This window comes from Haematobia irritans, chromosome 1 (genome assembly GCF_050003625.1).
Source record: "Haematobia irritans isolate KBUSLIRL chromosome 1, ASM5000362v1, whole genome shotgun sequence".
NCBI lineage: Eukaryota > Metazoa > Arthropoda > Insecta > Diptera > Muscidae > Haematobia > Haematobia irritans.
Window position 1 is genome coordinate 268,124,025 of NC_134397.1, and position 27,478 is coordinate 268,151,502.

General features: G+C 33.4%; 3 protein-coding genes across 7 annotated transcripts in view; 1 reads left to right on the forward strand and 2 right to left on the reverse strand.

The window, feature by feature from the left end:
- The window catches only part of LOC142236440 (uncharacterized), a 54,728-nt gene extending 52,534 nt beyond the window's left edge, over positions 1-2,194 (forward strand). Inside the window, exon 14 of the mRNA XM_075307670.1 lies at positions 49-2,194. Within this exon, the coding sequence (XP_075163785.1) occupies positions 49-228 (180 nt within the window). The 3' untranslated portion in view covers positions 229-2,194. The remainder of the gene's footprint in view (positions 1-48) is intronic.
- Positions 1-15,947, reverse strand: part of LOC142223366 (uncharacterized) — a 111,149-nt gene extending 95,202 nt beyond the window's left edge. The window contains exon 1 of the mRNA XM_075293260.1: positions 15,359-15,947. The gene's annotated coding sequence lies outside the window, so the exon portion shown is untranslated. The remainder of the gene's footprint in view (positions 1-15,358) is intronic.
- On the reverse strand, positions 1,931-26,615 carry LOC142223341 (venom peptide isomerase heavy chain). Of its 5 annotated transcripts, XM_075293238.1 has the most exons (7): positions 19,824-19,981; positions 19,611-19,758; positions 16,983-17,183; positions 4,104-4,208; positions 2,527-2,651; positions 2,269-2,453; positions 1,931-2,212 (listed from the first exon to the last, which is right to left on the reverse strand). In XM_075293238.1, exons 1-7 carry the CDS (start codon positions 19,924-19,926, stop codon positions 2,054-2,056), a joined length of 1,026 nt encoding a protein of 341 aa, XP_075149353.1. In that variant the 5' UTR covers positions 19,927-19,981; the 3' UTR covers positions 1,931-2,053. The 5 variants fall into 5 exon arrangements, with proteins under 5 accessions (XP_075149353.1, XP_075149358.1, XP_075149344.1 ...); XM_075293243.1 differs by lacking the exon at positions 16,983-17,183; XM_075293229.1 differs by lacking the exons at positions 1,931-2,212; positions 2,269-2,453; positions 2,527-2,651; positions 4,104-4,208; positions 19,824-19,981 and adding exons at positions 5,817-6,999; positions 25,784-25,947; positions 26,040-26,615.
- Positions 26,616-27,478: the final 863 nt, after the last annotated feature.

Below are 27,478 nucleotides of genomic sequence, written 5' to 3' on the forward strand. Positions count from 1 at the left end.
AGGTCTTTGTATAACCTATAAATTTCTAAATTTGTTTACGCTCTTTAGGGACCTTTGGCCTGGTACATACCAACAACAATATGTGGTTGCGGTCTATTAATTGCATCGCTGCTAACTTTGCTTCTGCCCGAAACCGGTACCGGTAAATTAGCTGATCGTGTTGAAGAAGTGCCCTCGGAGACAACCTCCAATACAGACTGCGAAGAAGAACCAGCAAAAATTAAATAGTTTCGTATGATAGTATCGCATAAACCGTTCCCATTGACAAATTTTGCGGGTTTTTGTTGTAAACAATGGCAACTCTTTTTCGTCGACAGACAAAAGCTTTAAAAAAAACACGATACAAAGTTGATCCCTTTTTTACGAGAAAGCTAATAGGGCTGTTTTCTTTTTGCACTGTAGGGTATCCAGTCCCAAGCAGTCACGGACTAAAAGAAAACAGAGTACTCGTTTATCCAGGACATCTCCAAAAAATATGCAACACTGTCATCAGCTGTTTAAAAACAATCACAGAAAACAAGTGAAATCTTAAATTTTTAATGTATGAAATGCTCAAATAGTTATAAATATGTACTGCTGCGATTATAGCCCATACAAATGCTGCATCCAGTGTTAAAAGAAAACAGCCCTAATGTAAAACGTGGATATGGCAATGAAATTCTAACCAATTTTTTATCTAATTAAGTTACATTTAAAACATAACATACAGTGAAACCTCTCAAACTAGGAAATTATGTAAACCGGACACCATTGTCCTTTTAAAAGTGGACAATTGTAGTGGGACGTTTAAATTTTAAGAGGTTCCACTGTATATGCTATATGGGCTATTGAAAGTTGCTAGCCGTCGGGTATTTCCAACCACCTACAGTGATTGTGTTTACACACTTACATCCAATTTCTCATATCCGAAACGAATGCTTTCGTTCGACTAGGATGCCCAAAACAGCTGAATTTATAAAGAAAAATCAGCTGTTTTTGGTTTTTCAGTCGAACGAAAGCGTTCGCTTCGGATATGAGAAATTGGCTGTTAGAAATGCAATTGTTGGAGAACATTGCAAAAATTAATTAAACATTTCTAACATGACTTTCTAAGATGTCATTGTTTTATATTAAGGCGGGTACTAAGTTGTTTCGTGATTAAATTGTGCAAAATTGCAAGTACAAAATAGCAACCAAGAAGTGGCTTTTCTTTGCGAAACCTAACTTAGAGAAAATGGTCCAAAATATTCATGCCTGTTCTGGGTCTCACCGCACTGTACACCACACAAAAACATATTATTCACACCTTTCAAAATTTTAGTTGTTCTGACTCACACGTGAGAATCTATTTCTCAGACTTGTGATCGAAATATGTAAACAGCTGATTGTTTCGTCAATGCATTTTATTTGCATAGACAAACTTTAAACTAAAGTTATTTTTCCGGTAAAATTACAGTGAATGCGCATTTGTTCAAATTTTAGATGGTTTTTTTAAATCTTTCAACTTTTTAAAAATCTTCCAACTTTGCATACAATAGCTGTACATTCGACATAAACATTTTTCAGGTCTGTGGCGATGTGAAGTGTGATCCAGAACACCTCATAAGTGTGACATCTCACGAAAGCGATACATGTGTGTACCAGAACAGACACCATTAGTTCCACAAATTTTCTTTTCTTAAAGTAACAAAAGTAAGCGTAAACATTTTTATTTTCACTTGTGAAAAACGTATTTAGTGCCGGCCTTTAAATAACGCAAAACTTGTATATTTGTCGAAATGGCGACGTTTAGGATGTACTAAATGGACGGTTTATGTGAATTATTATAGTTTCATACAGAGTAATTTTTATTAAATATTTTGTAGTATTGTCACAATAGTCGTTATATGTAGCATATAGTTTTCCTTTTCTCCCATTTCATTTGTTTAAGTTATAGTAAATATTCTTACTATTTATATTTAGATTTGTAAAATTATTCAGATAAGTACAAACATTTATTTGATTAACATTTAGCTTTTATATGACCATTTAGTATAAATTGTTACTATTAAATTGCATCAATTATATTTGTATGTTAATCACCTATTACCAAACTAATCCACTCCATGTAAGGACCAGTTACTGTATACACACTGGGTATATCCTTAAGTCCACAAGTTAAACCATGTGAAACTATGCCATAAATATATTCGACATCATCATATTTACATATCAACGGTCCACCAGAGTCTCCCTTTTTAATGTAAAATTTTTAGGCTGGTTTTCGCAATATTTTTAATTAACACTCACCTGACAAGTATCTTGGCCATGACCTAAAGCACACACAGTATTACCTCCTCTTTGGGGTGCCCAAACATAACCCAATAGAAGGCGACATTTCTTATTGCTTATAACGTAAACTTCACCTTCTTCAAGATTTTCCTGAGATTGCCCAGCATGATGTTTTGCTCCAAATCCTATTATTTTACAAGGACCTTTAACGATATTTTGGGTATATCAATAGTTATTGCTCTTTTTTTTTTGACGAAATTTATCGCTATTACTTACTTTTCCGATATGCCTTCATCCCATAAAGAGGTAATTTCCCATATATATCCTTATTGGGAACCAGGATGGGTGGAATATAGGAGTGTTTTAAACGCACCAATGCAATATCATTTTGCAAACTTTCTCTAACATTTAAAAGAGATGAATTAGGGAAAAGGTTTTATTCGAAAATTGTATTTCTCTGCACCATAGGGTAACTTTATAACTATTTCTGTTCGGAGTACAAGACAAAAATGACGACAGATCGGCCGAATACCAAGAAAATATGATACACTGTTTTAATTTATTTATGCCAAGAAATAAATTTCGGTGCTAATGCTTCACTAGTGGAATCCAAAATTGGAATTTCAAACTAACAATAACATTGCAAACCCAAACATAACCTGTGAAACACGAATTTAATACCGTCCCTAAAGGTAAGTACTACGTTCGCTTTTCGAGTTGAAATTTTCGCGGTTACTCTATTAAAACAGTTCAATATAAAGCAGATAAATTAAATCAATTGATGCGCAGTTTCTTGTTCCTCTAAATTTCGGCAAGACATTATGGGAATATGTTTGTTTTCATTTATAATTTTGATTATTTCAGGAAAAGTAATCGCGAAAATAAATGATTTTCAACTCGAAAACCGAACATAGTACTCACCTTTAGTTGCAAACGATTTTATGTGAACACAGTGTTGCCAGGTGAATTTTGATTCTTCCGCCCAAATCTTAAAAAACCCCTAAATTGGTCTAGACTTTTTGCAAAAACACCCAAAAAATTGAAGAATGTAAATATTACAAAATGGGGTCTCAAATTTCATGAAAAATCCTGTTGTGATACGCTTTAAAAATTAATTTTAACTCAAATATATATACTGAAAGAAGTGTTTTCTTTTCTGAGGAAAGAAATTTTAGACAAACTAAATTTTCTTTTAATACTAAAATTTTTTTTTGAAATAAACAAAAATCATTAGATAAATCATTACAACACTTGTCACAACTTCGGGTTTATTTGCTCTTTATAACAAAAGGGAATTTCGTTTTTCTAAAATTTCATCCCTGAGGAAGGCATGCAAAACAAAATAATTCAATGTATAAATCTTTTAAATCAAATTAATAAAAAAGGGTTATAAAGTATAAATAATAGAAATAAAAGATAAACAAAAATTAAAATTATTCGGCAAAATTGTAGGCGAGAAATTATAATACCAATAATTAAATGAAAATTTAACTCTTAAAATGCTTTCAGCTACTAAGTTAAAATACGACTTTTTAATTGTGTCAAATATTAAAAATGCCCTTTGAAAACTATATATTGGCTTATATATAGAAACTCTGGTTGACTTCCTGCATCTTTTTTTTCACAATTGATGCCAGAATTTTTCCGAATTTGGTTGGGAACTGCTCCACTATATAAGGTCTACAATATTTTTTTACCCCCAAATAAATGTTAACCCTTAAAAATCCCCCTAAATTTGGGGGGGAGGAAACCAAACTGGCAACACTGTGTGAACAAACAGAAGAAATATTAATGTAATACATTTTTGTCCCACTCGTAGTGTTTTAATGTGCAGTTGACAGAATATTACTTACGGTTGAAAAGATATAAATTCAAATCTTTCTACGGGCATACGTTCGTCTGGCAAGATATTTGTTAAATTTTCATGGCCGATAATGGCAAATACAGTTTCTATTTTCCTGAAAGCAAGTATGTAGTATTATTGTGGTTAAAACAAGTATATAAGGCCTTAAGTTAAACACCCACCACCATGAATCAAATGTAACAGTTTCCTATGAAAACTCTTCTTCGTAGCGCGTTACTTTAAAATATATAGACATTTAGGTGGATTTGTTAACAGATACTCCTCCAAGCAAACATACACCCAAAGAAATTTGTTTGTAGGGACAGCAGAAAAGTCTGCTAAAACAGCAGAAAGTCTGCTGAAAAATGGACAGCAGTCACTGTTTGCTGAAATAGCAAACATTTCCTGCTATTTTTGAAGCTCGATTACACTAAAACATGTTTTATTTTGGCTAAAACAAATATAAATATTAACTTAGGAGCCAACCTAACCAACTTAGGAGCTATCCTAATCATGGCCGAAAATCTAAATATTTATCGAATTGAGACATAATAGCAAACAAAATGTTTGCTGATCGTTTATAGGAGCTTGTAAGTATATTACAGTGCAAAAATATACAAAAAACTTCTTTTGGTTCTTAAATATGCTTTGGGAAAAAATTATAACCTAAAAATGTTATAAATTGATGTTCATTTGGTCCTGAAGTACAAAATATAACAGCAGACATCGACTGCTGGTTTTAGCAGATTTTTTTCTATGAGCGTATATACATATACTCAAAATAAAAAAAATTGCTAAAAGCAGTAGTTGATGGCTGCTGTTATATTGTTGTACTTTAGTGTCTAACGAACAACAAATTATAAAATTTTTAGGTAATAAATTTTTCCCCAAAGCATATTTAAGAACCAAAAGTAGTTTTTGGGGTATTTTTGCAGTGTAATATACATACTTACAAGCTGTTTCTACTGACAAATTTCTTTGGGTGTATATCAAAAATGGACCGATACACCTATTTATGGACTTATAAAAAGGATTTTGAAATACAGGCAAATCGTATAAAAATTGAGCTGGCTAGACGGTCATAACATTGACCGATTCACAACATATTCGCAACTCCTATTTACGGACCTAAAATACCTGAATTTCAGGTAAATTGTAAATCGTATAATAATTGGGATGTCTAGCACGGTTGCTACTGTTGGTAGAATTCTTATAAAAAAAAATGGTAGTTTTTTACTGTTTGGTAGATTGGAAGAATTCTTGATGGTATGTTAGATTTTGCAAAACATTCTTCACCAACTAAGAGGCGTTCAAAAATAAAAAAGAAATAACATTTTGATAAAATTTTCGATAGAAATAAAATTTGGACAAAATTTTCGATAGAAATATAATTTAAACAAAATTTTCTATAGACATAAAATTTTGACGTCATTTTTGGTAATTTGTGGTACAATTTTCTCAAATTTTGACAGATTACTTTTGGCTCGAGTTTTGGACATAAAATTCCTGTAGCCAAATCGGATAAATATTGTGGTGTCTAGATGCTCAAGGCCCCAATTCGGAGAGTCGGTTTGATGGAGGATATATCAAAACTTGGACCGAGATAGTCCATCTGTACAAATCCGTGAGATGTTTCCTTTAGTGGACTGTAGATAAAGATTAACTCTCGGAAATGTAAAGATTTTTGTTGTAACGAAAAGAGAAGAAAGCAAAAGGCAAAGTGTAAGTTTAAGATTTCAAAAGTATGGCTTTATTCAGGATGACGGCAGCTTACCAAGGGCAATGACGAAGCACAAGTGAAGTTGTATATCAAACGAAGTGTCAGTCAGACATTATGGTTTAGAATTTACAACAATTAAATTCATTTTGAGTAAAAGCTTTAGGGTTATCGCATAAAGGTTGAATTCAAGTATCGATAACAATAATTCATATTATGTATTGGCAATTCAATTATTTTCGTTAAATTCAAATATTCAAACATTATTCAAAATTTTCAAAAAGTTAATAATAAACTAAAAACAGTTGTGGAACGGAGTTCAACATGCCGCCCCCCTTGCAGCAATGCAATTCAATAAGAACAGGCTCCAGATATTATCCATCCAAACACAGAACTTTGGGCGATGGGCATTGAGGACGATGTCTAAATGAGGCCAGCCAACAAGATCTTTGACAACTGATCGTTTCCAACTACAAGTTCTATGTCAGTTGGTTTAAAAAAGTGTGGATCTGCCAAGTTAGGCAGATGGTTGTAAACCGTTTGGAGTTTTTTCTCAGATGTCGCTTCCGGTAGTGCCATATTAAATTGGGTTTTCACTATTCCAGTTATTTGAATTTTTGCTGCTGGATCATAGTAGGACTGCAAACTCAAAGTACAAAATTCGCTATGGTTCTTTCGGGTTGTACGTAGATTAAGCCGCTGTACCAATGACTTAAGTACAAAGGTTTGCAAACCGGCTGAGTTTAGCATTAACCGTACTTTCGTGGGTCCATTCGGTGACAAACCTCTAGCTAGCGCAGTCGGCAGGAAAATATGCCTCTTTGGTCTTTGGCTCAATCTTTCGTGTACTTTCGGTGGAGAACGTTTGCCAGTAGTACGAGTTAATGCAGTGGCTGTTCGATGATTTTTTTTGACACTCTCATGATGTGGTTTATTGTCTCGTCGTCCGTTTCTTCTCATATGATCATCGACATGGAGCATTGTGTGGTTGTTATAGTTACATACCACGCAAGTTTTTCGGGATCTGCACCATTCGCGTGTGTGGGAAGCACAGAGGCATTTAAAACAAAAGCGATGTTCTTTCATGTGTTTTCTTCGCTCATGGACGTTCATCCGTTGAAATTCGGGGCAGTCTTTTAAAATGTGACGGTTGTGGCAGATACGGCATTTCGGCTGACTAAATGTGGTACTGTAACGTAAATTTATTAAGTTGTGAACTTGAGAATAAAAATTATGAAATTTAGTTGGCAACGGGTAGAATACACAGTTTAACTATTGGACGCAAAAGCGTACCAGATTGTGTCTTAAGCTCAGCAACGCGGACCTTTGAGTCAGGACCTCGAAATACCTTAATAACACGTCCCAAACTCCATTCAGTCGGTGGCAAGTTATCGTCTTTAATAATGACTAAGTCGTCTTCTTTAAGATTTTGCTGTTCTGTCTTCCATTTATATCTCTTCTGCAAGTTGGAGATGTACTCGTTCTTCCATCTCTTTGCGAAATTAAATTGGATCGTTTTCAATCTTTGCCATCGATTTATTAAAGTCAAGTTATCAGTACATTGTTCTGGTGCAGCAATCAATGCGGACCCTCTAAGAAAATGTCCAGGTGTTAAAGCAGTAATTTCCGAAGGGTCTTCGCTTATAGGAGACAAGGGCCTAGAATTCAGTACACTTTCTATTCTAACTAGTAAAGTAGAGAATTCTTCATAAGTAAATTTAATATTGCCTGCGGCTTTTCGAAGGTGGGATTTCATGCTTTTGACAGCAGCTTCCCATAGTCCACCCATGTGTGGTGCATGTGGTGGAATAAAGTGCCAAGTGAACCCGTGAATATTGTATTTGTCAACTAGACCTTTCTCAGAAGATTGTATAAAGTTTCGATATTCTCGAGAGAGTGCTTTGCTGGCACCAACAAAATTGGTCCCATTATCAGAGAATACTTTATTAGGTAAACCACGTCTCCCTACAAATCGATCAAATGTGGCTAAGAAAGCTTCAGTAGTCAACTCGGAGCACGCCTCCAGATGCACAGCTCGAGTTGATAAACAAATGAAAACAGCGGCATAACCTTTATGAAGTTTCGCGTTTCGTAATTTCGAAGTTTTCAAATCGAATGGGCCGGCAAAATCCAAACCCGTGTTGGTAAAGGGCAGTGAAAAAGTACAACGCTCTTCAGGCAATGCAGCCATTATCTGATTTCGAATGCGCTGTTTATATATTGTGCAAGTACGGCAATTTCGAATACAAGATCGGACAGAGTTCTTCAAACGTATCACATAGAATTCAGCTCGTATTGCCCGTAACATACCTTGATGTTCGGCATGTAAAAGAATTTTGTGGGTAAAAGTTAAAAGCAATTTAAAAAAGTGAGAATGTTCTGGCAGAATGATCGGATACTTCTCGTTATATGGAAGATCCGAATTCGCTAAACGACCATTTACCCTAAGTAAGTTTCGTTCATCTAAAAACGGGTTCAGAGTCAGAAGTTTGCTCTTAGAAGATATGGGTTGTTTATTTTCCAATGCATGATATTCCGCATGAAAAAATTTAAGTTGTGCCAGCCTAATTAATTGAAATTTGACAGTTCTAATTTCCGCTGAAGTAATATATTTATCCCCAAATGAGTCAGAATTCCGCTTTTGACATTTCCTTATAAATCTATACATAAAACACACAACTCGTAGAGCTCGGCTGAAGGAAGAGAATCTTTCAAGTAAGTCTTCCATATGTGTCTCGATTTGGAAGTTAACAGTTTTTCGCTCAAGTTCTGGCTCCTGAAATGTTTTAGACTTTGGCCAACATTCTGAAGGTTGTACCAACCACTTTGGTCCATGCCACCAGAGATGATTATTTTTCAGTTCTGCCGCAGTACAGCCTCGCGTTCCAATATCGGCTGGGTTTTCAGTAGTTGGAACATATCGCCAAGTTACATTTCCCACATTATCCAAAATTTCTGAAATCTTATTTGCGACAAAAGTTTTCCAATGGAAAGGCGGTTTATCTAACCAGGCCAAAGTAATAGTTGAGTCGCACCAAAGATAAACACCGGTAACAGGAAAAGTCATATTTTGGGATATTGATTTCAAAAGTCTAGACAGTAGTGCCGCGCCGCACAATTCTAACCTGGGTAAGCTCACTGTTTTCAAAGGTGCCACCTTAGTTTTTGAAACAAGTAAGTTTGATGTTATACAGTTCTCAGGTGATATAATGCGGATATATATACATGCGCAGTATGCTTTTTCGGAAGCATCGCAAAATCCGTGAATTTGAATACGCCTGTCGGGTGCGTAATAAATCCAACGAGGTATTCGGATATACTCAATGTCAGAAAAATTGGAAATGAAAGAATTCCATTTTTGAAAAGAGTGAGGCTTGACTTCCTCATCCCAATCAGTTCCATCAAGCCAAAGTTGTTGTAAAAGCATCTTTGCTACAACTATAATCGGCGCCAACCAACCAGCGGGATCGAATATCTTTGCCACAATAGATAATATTTTCCTTTTCGTCATCGGTGAGGTAGGAAGAGCAATATTTGAAACGACATAGAAAAAAGAATCTGACATGGCATTCCACCGAATGCCTAATGTTTTTGTTTCGCTGGTATCTTCAAGTTTCAAGAAATCTTCATTTAGAAGATCTTCCGGGGGCACATTGCGAAGAATATGTGGGTGATTAGCCGTAAGCTTTTTGAGTGGAAACCCAGCAGAATTAAGTAAATCTATAAGTTCTAACAAGTAAGCCTTGGTCTCAGTTAATGAATGTCCCCCAGAAAGAATATCGTCAACATATGTTTGGTTTCGTAAAATATGTGAAGCTGTGGGATGAGTAGTTTTTTCTTCTTCGGCTAGTTGTAAAAGTGTGCGAATAGCCAAGTATGGAGCACAGTTTACTCCAAAAGTAACAGTCTTCAAGCAAAAGTCTTTGATCCCTTCGGTCGAATTTTCCCGGAATAAAATGCACTGATATTGTCTATCATCCTGATGAACATAAATTTGGCGATACATTTTCTGAATATCGCCATTAAACACGTATCGGAAGAAACGCCAGCGTAGTACAACATTCATCAGTTCATTTTGTAGTATCGGTCCAGTATGCAGAATATCATTCAATGCGACTCCCGTCGAAGTTTTCTTCGAGGCGTTAAATACCACACGTACTTTTGTAGATGACCTTTCAGGTTTTACGACTGCGTGATGAGGAAGATAAAAGGAAAAATATGCAGAGTCACGACAGATTTCTGAGGAAGACGTTATCTCCATGTGGTCAAGTGTTAAATATTCAGATAAAACAGCAGTGTATTCTGCAGCAAGTTGAGGCGATTTTTTCAAGTTCTTTTCCATATGAAGATATTGACCGAGGGCAGCTCGTCTTGAAGGTCCTAGAGCTAAGTCTTTGGGTAGATCCTGACGAAAGGGTAATCTAACTTGATATCTCCCGTCAGATTGGCGAACAGTAGTTTTCCGATAAAAATCTTCACACCACATGTCAGTTTCAGACAAATTCTTTGAAGTTGGAACTTCTTCAAGTTCCCAAAATTTTCTAATTTCATTATTAAGTGAATCAGTACAAGTCACAAAATTCGCAAACACTTGAGTAGATCTAGTTTTTGGAGGGCCACTCAAAATCCAACCAAATTCAGTTTCTTGTGCAAGAAGACTTCCAGATATATTTCTTCGCACACCCGATTTCAAGATGAATGGAAGAATGTCGCTACCTAATAACATGTCTATTTGCGCGGGTTTGTAAAAGTAGGGATCAGCTAAGTCAATATTTTCCAAATCTGACCAGTTAGAGATCTGGGTTGGGTAAGAGGGCATTAAGTGATTCATATTTGAAATAACTAACGCAGTTGTACGAATTTTGAAATCAGATTTTCGAGATTTTAAAATCAGATGACAAAGTTTCGAAGAATTCTCAAGAAGAGTACCCCCTAATCCTGAAATGGTAGTAAATGACTTCTTGGTCGGTATTAAGTATCGCTTTACAAGTCTGCTTGAAATAAAAGATTCTTGGGATCCTTGATCAATAAAAGCCCGTATTGTTAAATTAGTTCCTAAGTGTTCTAAATAGATTAACGCCGTTGGCAAAATAGTAGAATCTGCAGAACTAGTAAAGTTAGATTGAACATGTGAAACTGAATTTCCATAAGCAGCAGCTGATGTCGAAGGTTGATTATCATATGCAGTTTCCGTATGAAATGTCGTGACTTCAGGTGGCGGACTACTTTGTAGCTCTTGAACAGAATCTGGATGTAAAAGTGTATGATGTTTCTGGTGACATTTCTGACAAACATTTTCGCTTTGACAATTTTGCGCAGTGTGGCCGTAACACAAACAATTTATGCATACTTTGTTGTCCCTGACGAACTTTCGCCTTTGTGCAAGAGACCAAGTTTTGAATTTAAGACAGGCTCTCAAAGAATGATTAAGTTTGCAAGCTTTACAAGATCGGACTTTGGAATCAGTTTTCGTGTGATAAGTCTGAGTTTTCTGAGTCACATTTGTATTATTTGAAGGCTTCCTCATGTCAGAAATAGATTCCAACATATTTAATCTTTTTGAAATAAAGTCGTCCAATTGCTCCCAAGATGGCATTTCCTTGTGATCGCTTAACGAATTTTCCCAGGCTGTCAAAGTTTCATCCGGAAGTTTTGATGAAACCCAGAAAACTAAGAATGGATCCCACGACATGACCGATATATTGTAAGTTTTCAATATAGAAAGACAATTGTTTATAGTGTACTGCAAGTTTCGTAGAGCTTTTCCTTTTTCCGAAGTTACGCGCTCAGTTTCAAATATTTTCCTGAGCTGATGATTAATAAGTATGCGCTTATTTTCGTAACGTTGACGTAGGGATTCCCAAGCTAAGTGAAAGTTGTCATCAGTTAATGCGAATTGTTTTACAATCTGATTAGCCTCCCCACGAGTCTTTGCCCTTAAGTGAAATAACTTTTGTGCCGGAGACAATTTTGGGTGATTGACATAAATGGCTGAGAACATGTCTCGAAAACTGGGCCATTTGTCATATCCACCACCAAACATTTCAGTATCGCATGGAGGGACTTTCAAAGAATACCCAGTCACCTCCTGCGATGTGGTCCCAAGTATTTCTTGAGGACGCGCAGATCGCTCCATCGCTCTTTTTTCTATTTCAATCAAGTCCAGCATATCAGCTTTGCATTTCTTATAAGCCCTTATAGACTCATTAAACTTCGCGTGTATTGACTCTTTCTCCGCCTTAGCGCTATCAGTAACCATCTCTGTCTCGTATACCTGAGTGAGAGTCTGCCAACGCCGTTCTAAGTCTTCAAGATCAACTTGCAGACTTGAAAGTCTGTGCTCAGAAGTATCAATAGCACTGAAGTTGGCGCAATAAGTGACGACTTGGTCCGAAAAAAATATGAACTTTTGTGAAGCCATTACAAATCGTAAACAAGTAATTGGGGTTCAGTATTTTTGCAGTAAATAAAAAAAAACAAAGTTCCAAGACTCAAAGTCAATATGTAATATGAATGTGCAGACTCAATTCCAAAGATGTGCCAGTAGCTTGAAATAACCGCGTTTTATAACCCAAAAAAGGATTTAAACGACAAGAAATTTACTTGATATTTACCTCTAAAAATGTTAAATTAAGGTAAGACAGAGTAATTGTACTATTAAAAACTTTTAACTCCACGAGAGCAATATATTAACAAAATTTCCAGTAAAGTATAAGTATACAGTATAAGTAAACTTGTATCAAAAATTCAGCAAACCCATCAAAGTTTCACACGCAAAGTTAATTTGCATATAGGAATAAGTAATACTTAATTTCAGATAAATAAATTAATTCATATATAAGTTTAAACTCCACAAGAGCAATTTCAAATAAGATAGCAGTATAAAATCCAACAGTGAACCACTTCACAAGTAATTTCCTCAATATCAACTATATAATATCCAGAAAACTGTGAGCGTCGAATAGAATTCATGAAAATATTCACAGTGTAATATAGTGTTGTGGCAAATCGTGAAAAATATATCGTAATGTCAAATTCTCCAATCATATGCTATGATCACAATAAACAAAAAGCATACTACAGTTCCATCAAACTCAATTGAGTCAGTTCATAACTAAAATTCGTTGAGGGTTGAACATCAAATCCACAAGTGATTTACGCCGACAAAGAGAGCCAAAAGAAAAAAAGAACAGTGAAATCTAACAAAGTTGAATTTTCTCGCTAGAGAATCTCTTAGAAGTCAGCATATAACTTTGTATTGATATGTATTTTCCCTCAAAGCAACTTTAACCACAAATGTGATCATAAGAATCCATTAAAAGTTTGTACGAAAGCTTCAATCAGGTGAGATAATCAAGATTTCTTTTAAAACTTTTACTCGTAAATTCAGACTGTGCCCAAAATCAATTGAAAGTGGACTTCCACAAAATATAATTCAAAATGTATCTTAACAGCTTTGTGCAAAAGCTCAAACCACTTTCCCAAATGTCGCCAAATCCAACAATGTGTATGTGTATCGTCGCGTAGCTATTACCTCCTCCAAATGCTTTTGGGCTATGACAATTTTATCCACGAACTTGGACAATAGCGATCAAACATTCGCCTTATTCAAATGAGTAATAAATACAAAAAATACCAAGGAGATCGAGCACAACTTTCCTCCTTTTGTGCTGCAAATAAATTTGGTAACGTCAACTTGTAGTGACCAATGGCAATTCCAAAGATTCAAAGTACGAAACTCGTAAATAAATATCCAATTGACTTAATAAATGAAAATTGCCAAAATATACTCAATAAATTCCAAGGGTTGCAATATGCAGAAAAAAGTCGATAAACTGGTGCTAACTGAACTTCTCCTTATCGTAAAAAAAAATAATGTTGCATTAGTCAATTCTCAAAATTTCATGTATGAAATTCTTTATTCCAGGTATGTCCAACAATTGTTGAATAAACGTGGGCATAAATCAACGTACGTGCAATTAAAGAAAATGCTAACTCAAGCTGGAAAAAATTTCGTACACCTCTCTTGGATTGTATAAACTACAGCGTAGTTAATATAGTAACGATAATAACAATGATGTTAATCTTTACTTTTATCCAATCTTTATTGCCACGATAAGGAAAAATCCAGTTCACTTTTCTTTCTGTGTAAACCAACACCCGAATTCAAAGAAATACAAAATTCATTCTTAAAATTAAGAATAGCAATTTCAGGCAAGTAAGTAGCCTCAATTTTGATGTGCTATATTCTCACTTTCATATGTAGGTATTTCGTATTATAGGCATATATTTTCTTTACACACTGACAACCCAATGAATCCACCAAGAAGAACACTTTCGGTTACTTTCAGAAAACTCTGAATATTTTTAGAAAATTCCTACTAAACAGTATAAAACGCTGGCAACTTGTCGATATCACAAATAAGTATATATTTTTCGACAAATTCAATTTTCACTTTTCGAAGAAAATTCTGTAGCTCGAATGAAAAAATTTGATAATTGCAACTTGCAAGAATGCCTTTAGTGACACACGAAGTTTACGATGATCGTATTTGCAGTAAAAATTACAAACTCAAATAAATAATGTACTATTTTGTGAGAAATACGCATTAAGTAATTCTTAATTTGTGTGTAATTTTCTCACGTCTCTTAGTTCATTTAACGAACGTTAAGGAAACTTAGAGTAAAGGAAACTTCTTACAAACTCCATGAACTAAAATAAAGTTTTAGTGAAATATAAAGTCACTTTTTCTCCGAGTGTAGGTAAGTATTTTTTCTTCCAGTGTCCTAAATTTCAAAGGTAAGTGTTATTTTTCCTTTAAGGTAAGTATTACGAATTTCTATTTTCACTCATAGGTAAGTATTCTCTGTATAAATTGCATATGCCAATATGAAATCGGATAGGATATACTCCTATCTGATGACCTTTGGTACAAACGTTAGTAAAATTATTGAAAAATGTTTTCAAATATTCCCCGTGTACAAACACAAAATTAGAAAAAAATTTGTATGTAGAGCAATTTTCCCGGATCCCAGGGAAATTTCAGCCAACTGTATATATATATACATACATATGTATATATATTTGCCTCCAATCTCTATCAATTGAAAGCCAGACTCCAAATAGTTTTCTTAGATATATTTTTCAGTATATAATAAAATTTTATGTTTTCTATATAATTTTCTTTTGAAATTTTTTTTCAGTGTTATAATTTGCATATAAATTTCATATAATTTTCCATAAAATTTTTAGTACAATTTCTCATATAATTTTCCATATAATCTTCAATTTCTTTCCGTGTATAATTCAATTGTGTATTATCAAGTAAAAATTATTAAAATTTTAAAAATTAATATTCCCAAAATATAAACCACTTTAATTATGGTAACTACATTGGGTTGATTCTTTGTATCAAAAGAATATTGTTGTCTCAAAATCTTTACAATTTTGCAAGATTTTCATTTAAGCGTTTTTCCATTTGTGTTATTGATTTATGATAACTTGTTGGCAACCCTACCTACGTATCAACATATCAACATCCACTCACCAATGTACGTATTGATGTTCCCTTGCCGCCACGATGATGTATCAACCCACAAGCAATTAGGAATATTCTTGCCACCCAAGCACCGTTAGAAAACCACACCAAATCATCCACCTTCTTCACCAATATATCAGGCAATAGAAATTTCGTCCACATTCATAGTCAATTCAACCATCCAATCATCAATCAATAGGCAATCCAAATTAGCAAAGCAATTCTTCCACATACAATACTTAATTTTGTCTCCAAACTTTCTCAATTTTTCAAGTTAGTACAACATTTAAATATTTATCCTCAGTTTATACTTTTGACTTTTTACTAAATTCTTTTTTTTTCGCTCTTCAACTTTGCTTGTTCACTCCAAGAAATTCTTATTCAAATGACACTCTACCGGCTTTGACACTCTAACTCTCTCTCTATTTTCTTTTCCGACGAAAGCAGAGATGCCCTATCGCTTGCCACATTCTATGATTTGTATTATGAAGTCGGGATCGCAATATGAGTTCGATATTAACTTTTAATTTATAATATTTTACATTCACCAACAATTTTTAGACGAATGCAAAATTAAATTTTCAAAATTAATTTTTTAAATGTTGGCTGTCTTCTATACACAATTAGCTTATAAAGAATAAATATATTATGCCTCAATTAGCATCCAGTTGTGCCAAAAAATCGGTAAGTATGTGGCAACTATGAATCCGAGAACAAGACAAATCATCTGACGTATTGATTGGTGGCATGTGCAATGTGCTTCAAAATAAGAGAGTAATGTTAATATTCTGACTGTCGTTTTAATTTTGGCTGCGCAGTCAGCTTTCGAGAGAATTTTTGTAACTGGTAACTTAAGAGAATTCACTTATGTGTGTAGAGTATGTATCAAAGCATATGGTAGTGTATGTATCGCTGTATGTATGCTAATTCGATGTTTGTCAGCGGACAAACAGAAAATTTCTATGAATGTTGAAAATTATATCGGAGAGTGACTGAGATTACATATAACGTTGAAGATGGATGTTTTGTTGAATATGGCTGTTAACGCGTTTTGTGGTTGAGTGTGGATAACATGGGTAAGTATGTTAGGGCTGCAGTGTGGATAGCATAGGTAAGTATGTTAGGTTTGCATATCAAGGTAAGTATCTTAAAATGTTGCAAACAAATGTTGCGGTTTCGTAAACTATATACACAATTGTAAATGTTGCAAATATTTCTGGTACGAATGTTAAATATGTTGAAGGTAAGTATCCACGAATGTCGTAAACATAAACCGTGGGTAAGTATGTAAGGGTAAGTATGTAAGGGAATTTATGTTAGAGTTGCTCGTAAAGCAAACTTTTTACAATTTACAGTGGTTAATGTTAAACAGCTTTTTGCTTCTTTTGCAAAGAATTTAACAGAGTTCAAATTTGCATTCTGTAACAACAATCTGTGTTACAATTAACATCGATCACTTGTAAGAAGAATTTCTGACTATGTGCTTTCTGGTTAAAGTTTCGAGATCAGAACCATAAGTCATGTAAAAAATAATTATTCAGATCACAAAGTTATTCTACCGTTGCGTTGCCACTAAATCATAAGCCAAACACTGATATTCTCAAACGTTCACAATATAATAAATTTCACGTACCTTTTGTCCATAATGATTTTGAGAATATGAAAAAATGGATAGGCAAGTCTGCGGTTTGTGTAATGTGGAGGACGTAATCCCAAGTTAAATGCAAACGCTTTTCCAAGACAGTGGACGTAATCCAAGATTATAAGATTCTTCCCAGTTCCTTGACGGTTCGAAGGATCATGTACAAATCCGTGAGATGTTTCCTTTAGTGGACTGTAGATAAAGATTAACTCTCGGAAATGTAAAGATTTTTGTTGTAACGAAAAGAGAAGAAAGCAAAAGGCAAAGTGTAAGTTTAAGATTTCAAAAGTATGGCTTTATTCAGGATGACGGCAGCTTACCAAGGGCAATGACGAAGCACAAGTGAAGTTGTATATCAAACGAAGTGTCAGTCAGACATTATGGTTTAGAATTTACAACAATTAAATTCATTTTGAGTAAAAGCTTTAGGGTTATCGCATAAAGGTTGAATTCAAGTATCGATAACAATAATTCATATTATGTATTGGCAATTCAATTATTTTCGTTAAATTCAAATATTCAAACATTATTCAAAATTTTCAAAAAGTTAATAATAAACTAAAAACAGTTGTGGAACGGAGTTCAACACCATCTTCAAACTTGACCTACTTGAAGACAAAAAAGAATCTGTCCCAAATGTAATAATTGACGGCTGTAGCGCGATTACAACAGACGCACGTGATAACATCGTCTTAGAATTTTTTTATAAAGCCGGAAATCGATATTTCGATGTGTTACAAACGAAATGATAAACTTATTATACCCTCATCACTTTTCTATGGTGGTGGATATACAAATCATAAATGTATGATACAGTGGAAGCTCGGCTTTCGAACGGAAATCTAATCAATATGAGAAAAAAACTAATAATAATTTTAAGTATTTCAATGCAAACTTTAATTTTACCAAAAAATTGTCCTTTTATGCACGAGTGTCTTCCTATCCAACTCTTCTCTCTGTTCTTCTCTCTATATTCGATATTTTTTTTTTTTTGACTTTCAAATATGTATATTAGAAATGGGCATATTCCGTATTTTTAAAAATTTCGGAAATATTTAAATCGTTTTTATAATCAAGTAATATTGCTGCTTTTTTCAAAAGAAATTCATTTTCGACTCATTACTTTTTTATACATTACTCCATTGCAATTAAGATAAGTAAAGTTTTATTTGTTGTTTATTTTCTTATTTTTTAAATACTTTTCGTAAAATCGAGCATTTTTTCAACCATTCGTTGAAAGAATTTATACGTTCGTTAAAATGGATTTTCACTAAATAGGGTATTCAGCTACAGTCGAATATGTATCACTCACATTTCATGATTTATGTGAAGAACTTTTTACGAATTTATGAATAATTTACGAAATATTCTACGTTTTTCCTCATAAAAGTACCAAACATTTTCGTTGAAATTACGAAGAAGTTTAATGTAAATTGTAAAATTTCCGTTTGTTATATGAAATTGTCTTGAGTTTATTTTTTCGATGGTACTTCTCATTTGGATTATAGGAAGTGTTGAATAAAAGTGAGGCAACCAAACAGAAAATTATAAAAAGTTAAGGTTTAAAGTAGTGATGAAAATTTTCATACTTATTACTACAACTAATTGGACTTTGTTTTGTTTTTTATTTTTTTCTAACAAGAAATACATTACATTTTTCATAAAAAATACGAAAGTACGAAACCTTTTCATAAAATGTACGAAACTTTTTCATACAAAGTACGAAACCTTTTCATAAAAAGTTGTTCATACAACCATGAAGAACAAATTTCGTTAAAAGAAAGTAACATTTTGTTCTTTTAGGTGGGTATTAAGTTCGAGTTTAAGGTGAGTACTATGTTCGGTTTTCGAGTTGAAAAACACTTTATTTTCGCGATTACTTTTCCTGAAATAATCAAAATTATAAATGAAAACAAACATATTCCCGTAATGTCTGCCGAAATTTAGAGGAACAAGAAAATGTGCAGCAATTGAGTTAATTTATCTGCTTTATATTGAACTGTTTTAATAAAGTAACCGCGAAAATTTCAACTCGAAAAGCGAACATAGTACTTACCTTTAGCCGCTAAAATCGTCATTTTTTCACGATTACTTTTCTTTAATAATCCATTTTAAGGAATACAAACTTTGTGAAAATTTGCTTTGGGTTATTCTCCACCAGGTTATAAAGAAATCTGCAACAAATATGTGTAATTTTATGCTTTTTTATTGATTTAGTTTTCACTTTAGTGAAAAACTTAAGATTTTGGCGGCTAAACTCGAACTTAATACTCACCTTTTGATGAAACTTTCTTTGTTGTAAAACAATGACAAATTTCGTTCTTTTAACGAAATTTTTCGTCCATTTTACGAATTATTTCGGTGCAGGTGATGAAGCCCTAACTCAGTTAAATACTTTTTAAATTTATATAAATTTTGTTGCCTTTTATGGCATGCTCAGTATACCCCAAAACAAGGACAAATGAGTTAGGGAAAGTCTGGACGCAATCATTGTTTTCAGAGATAAACAAACAATTAAATAAATAGTTTGTATTGAATTTGATAACATAAAGACAAATACCGAGTTCTCTTCTACGCAGGATTACAATATTTTTTTTAAACCCCAATAATACTACTTACTTGTACCACAAACAATGACCAGCTGAAAGAATCCAATTACTGTTCAATAGAGTACCGCCGCAAAAATGTTTAAAGTGATACTCCTCACCATTCTCCGACGTAACACATTTCTCTTGCAATGACACAATGTATGGATATTTCAATATATCTTGAAGAAAAATTAAGAAAAATATGAAATTAATTATATTATTCAAAATATTTGCTTTTATTCACCCCAACTATTCTTTCTTACAACTGGTTTACCGCCCACAATGGGTGTGGAATGTACTAGAAATAGGCGAAAACTAAATATAAAGAAAATATATAAAAGTAACATAGTTAGTAATTGGATTTTAGGAGATTATTGAACAAATGAAATTAAATTAAAATGTATACTAAGTTAAAGTGTGGGCAATAAAAACGACAATTCCAGATACTCTATTCAAGCTGTTTAAACAAAACTTAGATGAGTCGAAATATACTCTTCAGGTGTCTGAATATTCACATATAGATCACAGTGGCAATCAAAACTACACCCAGAAAAAAGGGGGCTCTAATGCCAACTGAACTTTATTTTAGTTCATGAAGATTAGTTGATTTTAGTTAAATTTTGCACAATATGAGTAAATGTTCCTTATTTGAATAATTTTTTTCTAACTTTAATGACGTAAACTAAAAATAAGAAAAAAAGTTGTATACAAATATGGTGCACAATTTTACTACTTAATATTTTCCTAAAATAGCAGAACTTTGCTCAATTTAAGCAAAGTTCTGCTATTTCATAAGTCTCTCAAATGAGTAAATTTAGCTAAAATTGTGCCTGTCTTGAACTTCGTACAGCGCTAAAGACATTTTAACAATTTTTAAATCCAATTTTTTTTTCAACATATGACATTTTCTTAAACAACAGAAAAAATTAATTATTTTTAAAAAATTCCTTCAGTTTGACAAAAAGTATTACCTTATTTATAACAATTAGAAAACTATTTTAGTTAAAATTTTCTAAAATAAACCTACATTTTCTTCCACGGTGGGTTCACTTTTTTTGGGTGTATATTCGAATGTGTATCCATAAGTTTTTGACCTTAAGAAAATTCAGTTTTTTCGAACATATTTACTTAATTTGATATGGCTCATGTCGAGAGCAATAAATTCTAAGCAATTGCAATTGAATTTTCAAAAATATAGATGTTTTCCGTTCATAGAAAATGTGGATACAAAGTTCATGTTTAACAGTGAAAGTTCCTAATTCTTTTCCAATAATTTTAAAATATAAATTAAAATCCAAAAATTTTACTGGCGATGTGCTTATATTTTTCAAACTTTGACAAATATTTAAAGGTATAGACTAGCCGATGGGATATATTTTGTGCTTTGAAAGTTAATACAACAGAAAAGTGACAGTAAAATAAAGTCGATGAAACCCGAATGCAGTTCAATTTTAATTTTTAAATTAATTTATTTCAAAGTACACAGAAAAAAGAACTATTCCTAACTGCTTTCAGTTTAGGATTTTTTTTACTGAAACAAGTACATTTCATTATTTCACACAAAAATTTAACTGAATGGAAATAAAATGGCTAAACTAAATTGATAAACATTTTTTCCTTTATTTTTGAAGACACTTTTTTCTGGGTGTATATGAATTTATTTGAGTTAATTTTTTTCGTTCTGTAGTATAGTGGTACATAAATATAGGAAAATGTTAACTAATATATGGAATGCATTCTACCTAATTTCTACGAAAATCACATCGTTCAAACAAATAAAAATGTCTTTGGCGCTATACGAAGTTCAACTTTCTTCACAATGAGTTCATTTTAACTTAAAGAAGGGGTCACTTTTTTCTGGCTGTATGGAATGATTTTATTGAACTTTTTTCATTCATTTGGACAAATCTTACATATTTGTGGTAAACATTTTAATTCAAAATTAGAACAGACAATTTTTTCTTCAATAAAAGACATGTTTTATTAGTATATTAACAGGTTGGCTGATAAGTCCCCGGTCTGACAAATAGATGGCGTCGCTAGTATTAAATGCATATTATTTTTATATAGTACCAACCTTCAAATGATTCGTGTCAAAATTGGACGTCTGTAAGTCAATTAGTTTGTGAGATAGAGCGTCTTTTGTGAAGCAACTTTTGTTATTGTGAAAAAAATGAAAAAAAAAAGGAATTTCGTGTTTTGATAAAATACTGTTTTCTGAAGGGGAAAAATACGGTGGAAGCACAAACTTGGCTTGATAATGAGTTTCCAGACTCTGCCCCAGTAAATCAACAATAATTGATTGGTATGCATAATTCAAGCGTGGTGATATGAGGACGGTGAACGCAGTGGACGCCCGAAAGACGAAAACATTAAAAAAACCCACAAAATGATTTTGAATGACCGTAAAATGAAGTTGATCGAGATAGCAGAGGCCTTAAAGATATCAAAGGAACGTGTTGGTCATATCATTCATCAATATTTGGATATGCGGAAGCTCTGTGCAAAATGGGTACCACGCTAGCTCACATTTGACCAAAAACAACAACGTGTTGATGATTCTGAGCGGTGTTTGCAGCTGTTGACTCGTAATACACCCGAGTTTTTCAGTCGATATGTGACAATGGATGAAACATGGCTCCATCACTACACTCCTGAGTCCAATCGACAGTCGGCGGAGTGGACAGCGAGCGGTGAACCGTCTCCGAAGCGTGGAAAGACTCAAAAGTTCGCTGGAAAAGTAATGGCGTCTGTTTTTTGGGATGCGCATGGAATAATCTTTATCGATTATCTTGAGAAGGGAAAAACCATCAACAGTGACTATTATATGGCGTTACTGGAGCGTTTGAAGGTCGAAATCGCGGCAAAACGGCCCCATATGAAGAAGAAAAAAGTGTTGTTCCACCAAGACAACGCACCGTGCCACAAGTCATTGAGAACGATGGCAAAAATTCATGAATTGGGCTTCGAATTGCTTCCCCACCCACCGTATTCTCCAGATCTGGCCCCCAGCGACTTTTTCTTGTTCTCAGACCTCAAAAAGGTCTGATCGCCGAAACTGAGGCCTATTTTGAGGCAAAACCGAAGGAGTACTACCAAAATGGTATCAAAACATTGGAAGGTCGTTATAATTATTGTATCGCTCTTGAAAGGAACTATGTTGAATAATAAAAACGAATTTTGAAAAAAAAAATGTGTTTTTCTTTGTTAGACCGGGGACTTAGCAACCAACCTGTTAAATATATTTATTGAGATTCTACAGCATTGGCTGACCTTGAAATATGGGTTTATTACTCCAATATTTCCAATTTCCATGTAATGTTATCAACTGTAAAACGTATTTTTTCTTCTTCTTGTACCTTCCACTTTTAATAAGTCGCTGGGCAACGATTTTGTTCTCCTTTAATAATTTCAAAACCTACAAATATAAAAAATCATAAACCAATTTTTTCACAAAAGGATAGCGTCACTGAATATTACCTGATAATTGACGATTCCAAAATGAAGACGAATGTTGTTATTCTGCTGGTGGTTTCTTTCTTTATACACCATCACGAACATTGATAGACTTATTGTTTGTTATTTATGTTTAATATATTTATTTTTTTCGATTTAAATAACAAATATTTTATACATTTTATTTTTTATTTATTATACCATTTTACCATATTATTTTTTAACAATCTCTCCGTATAGTACATAACAACACAATTTTTTTACTGAAGCAAGTAAATTTTATTATTTTAAACAAAAATTTAACTTAATGGAAATTGGTTAAACTAAATTGATGAACATTTTTTCCTTTAGTTCCGAAGGCACTTTTTTCTGGGTGTATATATTGCTTATATAAGGCGTGATCTTATTAGGAGGAAAAGTTACCTTAAATAAGGCCTTCTAAATAAGTTGTCTTAGAAGGTCTTGGAAAAAAATTGCTATTTTTAGATTTATTGTTTTTGTTTTTAATTATTTTCCCTAATTGCTTAATGTATGTTGACATAGAATTTATTGTTATTACAAATTAATTTTACCCTTATAAAATTTCTCCTGAAAGCGGTGTCGAACTCACGATAATTGACTTTATAAGCGCACACTCTACTCACTCGGCTACGGTCGGCTGTGCTTCGCACAGAGCTAAAGGCTATTTTAAATGTAACACACATACACATTATCCTACGAATTCCATGAGAGCTGTGTTAACAGGTCTGTTATTAGAAACGACAACATAACGACTAGTGATGCTGCTCCACCAAAGAAGCATTGTACTTCCAACACTCCAGTTTTTAGAAACCGAAAAATATTCACTACTCATGCAAAATCAGGAGCTTTGGCTTAAATCTACTTTAGTACAAGTGCTCCGATTTGTCCAATTTTTTGCCAGCGTGTAGTCTTTTCGATTCTAAACACAAAATGTCATATACCATTTTTTGGCGGCAAGATCTATTTTCGGAGTTATGGGACCCTAAAGTTTTCATTATTATTTATATTGGATTTAGTACCCAACGCATATAATCTTCCTAAAAGTAACACATGGTATCGAAATAGTAGGTAATAAAGTGTATATTTAGAATACATATACAAAACTTCATAAGCATGGACCCGGAGGGGTCCCGGGGCGTTCAAAATGTTTACCCTTACTCATATAAGCAATATGGTACTCGTATTAAAGCTAATTTCAAGTACATTGCGAATTTCGTAAAGAGATTTTTATATAGAAAGTCATTAACGAGAAAAACCAAAAATTGAAAAGAATTTAAAAAAATCGCGCGATTTTTTTTGAAAAAAAATTCGCCTGTCGCGCTTTCCTTTACCAAATATTACATTTCATCCTTCTTCCACTTCCTAACAATAATGAATTTTTTTTTTCAAAAAATTGCGCGATTTTTCCCCCTTCGGCGCTTTTTTATAATAAAACAATTCTTTACGTTTTTATTTAATTCAGTTCAATAGTCCATTTACTACTACAAAAATAAGAGAACACAACAATATCACATTAACTGTTCAAGATAAAAAGTACCATTTACATAACAAAATTTAAAAAAATAGAAAGAAATCGAATTGATAAAAATAGAACTAACTTTTCAAGAAAAAAATGCTATTTACATAACAAAATTAAATAAAAAAAAAAACAAAAAACTTCAATAACAACAAAAAATATAAAGAATTCATTAATTTAGAGGGTCTTCAGCATATACATTTCCTAATTGTTCTTCTTCTTGATCTTCCTCCAAAGAAGAGTCGGAATCACCAGACTCTTCTTCTAAAGGGTAATTAGCGGCCAATTCTTGTATTTCGGTTGCGTTATTTTCATTTGTTGGGTTATAAAGTCCACCCGCAAACTTAAAAAACTCATCAAACCTATTCAATTGATTTGCTCTGCACCACCTTATGACTATGAATTTTTGAATACAGCCATTGAAGAAGCTTTTTCTTCTATTGTAATTGGGAATGGACCTTTTCAGATGTCTCCAGAGCCCTTCAATTGTGTTTGAGTGTTGATGAGTATTTTCATCTGAGTAGTAACCGAATGGGTAACTTTGTAGTGAATATAGTCTTCGTTTTCCAGTGTATCATACGCCTTAAATAACATAAATTTTTTTATAATAAGTTGTTTCTTACTTTTTTCTCGCAAAAATTACCTTCCAACAATCCGAAACAATGATTGTTCCCGGAAGAATGTATTCCTTTATTATTGGAAGTAGAGTATCGCGGCCCCTTTTTTCCACAGGGACGATAAAACATTTACCGCTCATCCTCTCCACTCCTCCGAACACCCACTGTCCTTCCACTCGATGTCGTCTGTGGTATTTCCGTTTCCCTATGTTAGACTCATCAATTTCTACAAAGATGCCGCCTCCGCCAATTTGCAAATGGGTTTGAAAAGACCCGATTATGGCAACTTCTCTGCAGAAACTGTTCCAATCTACAGCTGTGGATAACGTACCTATAACACATTCCGATTTAATAAATTCTAGAGGAGACTTTGGACCCACAAGTACGAGAATAATAGTATTTGACAAATAATTAGGTGCGATCTCGAAAAAAAAGTTTCTTTCCTAAGTGAAACTTCGAAATTGTACATTTTTGTTTTTTTTTGTTTTTTGCTTTGGGAAGACTTTTCCCAACAACTAAAAATATATACATATAAGTGCACAAAAATATTTAATAAATAAATTTCACAAGCTTAAAGTTCACAAATTTTCTTACCACCAAGCCCAACCAGTGCTGCCGCTACTACTTCAATCGAAGTATTTTGCTTCATTTTCACAAAATTTACTTCGTCACTCCTTCTTCCAAAAATCTGCTTCACTTTTTGTCCTGCTTCAAATTTTTAAATTTTTCCCCATATTACCTAATTGTTTTTCCTATTCCTTTAATTACGATGAACATAGCGGTTTTAATCATTGAATTATTAACCGATGTGGACCAATTTTTGCATAGTTGTTAGAGAACATATACTTACACCATGTACCAAATTTCATCTGGATCGGATGAAATTTGCTTTTCTTAGAGTCCCCGCAAGCCAAATTTGGGAGTCCGTTTATATGGGGGCTATACGTAAAAGTGGACCGATATGGCCTATTTGCAATACCATCCGACCTACATCAATTATAACTACTTGTGCCAAGTTTCAAGTCAATAGCTTCTTTCGTTCGGAAGTTAGCGTGATTTCAACAGACGGACGGGCGGACGGACATGCTCAGATCGACTCAGAATTTCACCATGACCCAGAATATATATACTTTATGGGGTCTTAGAGCAATATTTCGATGTGTTACAAACGGAATGACAAAGTTAATATAACCCCATCCTATGGTGGAGGGTATAATAAAATGAATTCTATTGCTTTATTTTCAAAAATGTATGCTACTTCAATTTTATTCAATCTACTCCACTTCTTTCCAAAATCTACTTCACTCAATTTTTCACTAGCGGCAGCACTGAGCCCAACGGTCTATGTTTTCTCTTTTTCTTAATTTGAGACTATGTCCTACACTCTTCTTCCCCCAACAAAAATTTTTTTAAGCACTTGTGTTAAAGTAGATTTGTTCCGGAGCTTTATAACGCCTAAAAACAACATATGAATTTCGAAAGGACTAAGTTCGAGTTTAGCCACTAATATCGACATTTTATACATTTTTGTTGCAAAGCAAATTTTCACAAAGTTTGTATTCCTTAAAATGGATAGTAAGTACCAAAAACAATGGAAGATGAAGATGGGAAAATGGCAGCAGAGGGTATCAAACCATTGACGGCGTTCGATGCAAACGTGTCGTTTATGATTTTTTGTTCCACAAATTAAACTAAGAATAAAAAGAAATTTATATCAGGGAATGACGTAGAACAATCGGTCCAAAGTTTCTCATTATTATTTACACAAAATTTAACATCATTTGTGAGTTTTTAACAAAAAATATTGCAAATTAAAAATGAACGAACGTGTATGTATCGAACACCGTAAATGCAACATTTGGTATGACGTCGCCCATTTTCCAATCTTCCTTTTCTATTGTTTTTGGTAATTACTATGTTCGCTTTTCGAGTTGACATTTTCGCGGTTACTTTATTAAAACAGTTCAATAAAAAGCAGATAAATTAAGTAAATTGCGCATTTTCTTGTTCCTGTAAATTTCGGCAAGACATTATGGGAATATATTTGTTTTCATTTATAATTTTGATTATTTCAGGGAAAGTAATCTCGAAAAACAAAATGATTTTCAACTCGAAAACTGAACAAAGTACTCACCTTTAAAGCAGATAAATAAACTCTTATTGCCAGAATTGTTTCACCAAAAACCACTAGATTTAGCCAAAAAAGCTAAAAAAATGTTAAAAAATGGCTATCCATTTTAAGGAATACAAAATTTGTTAAGTTGTATGCCTTTTTTTACTGATGCAGTT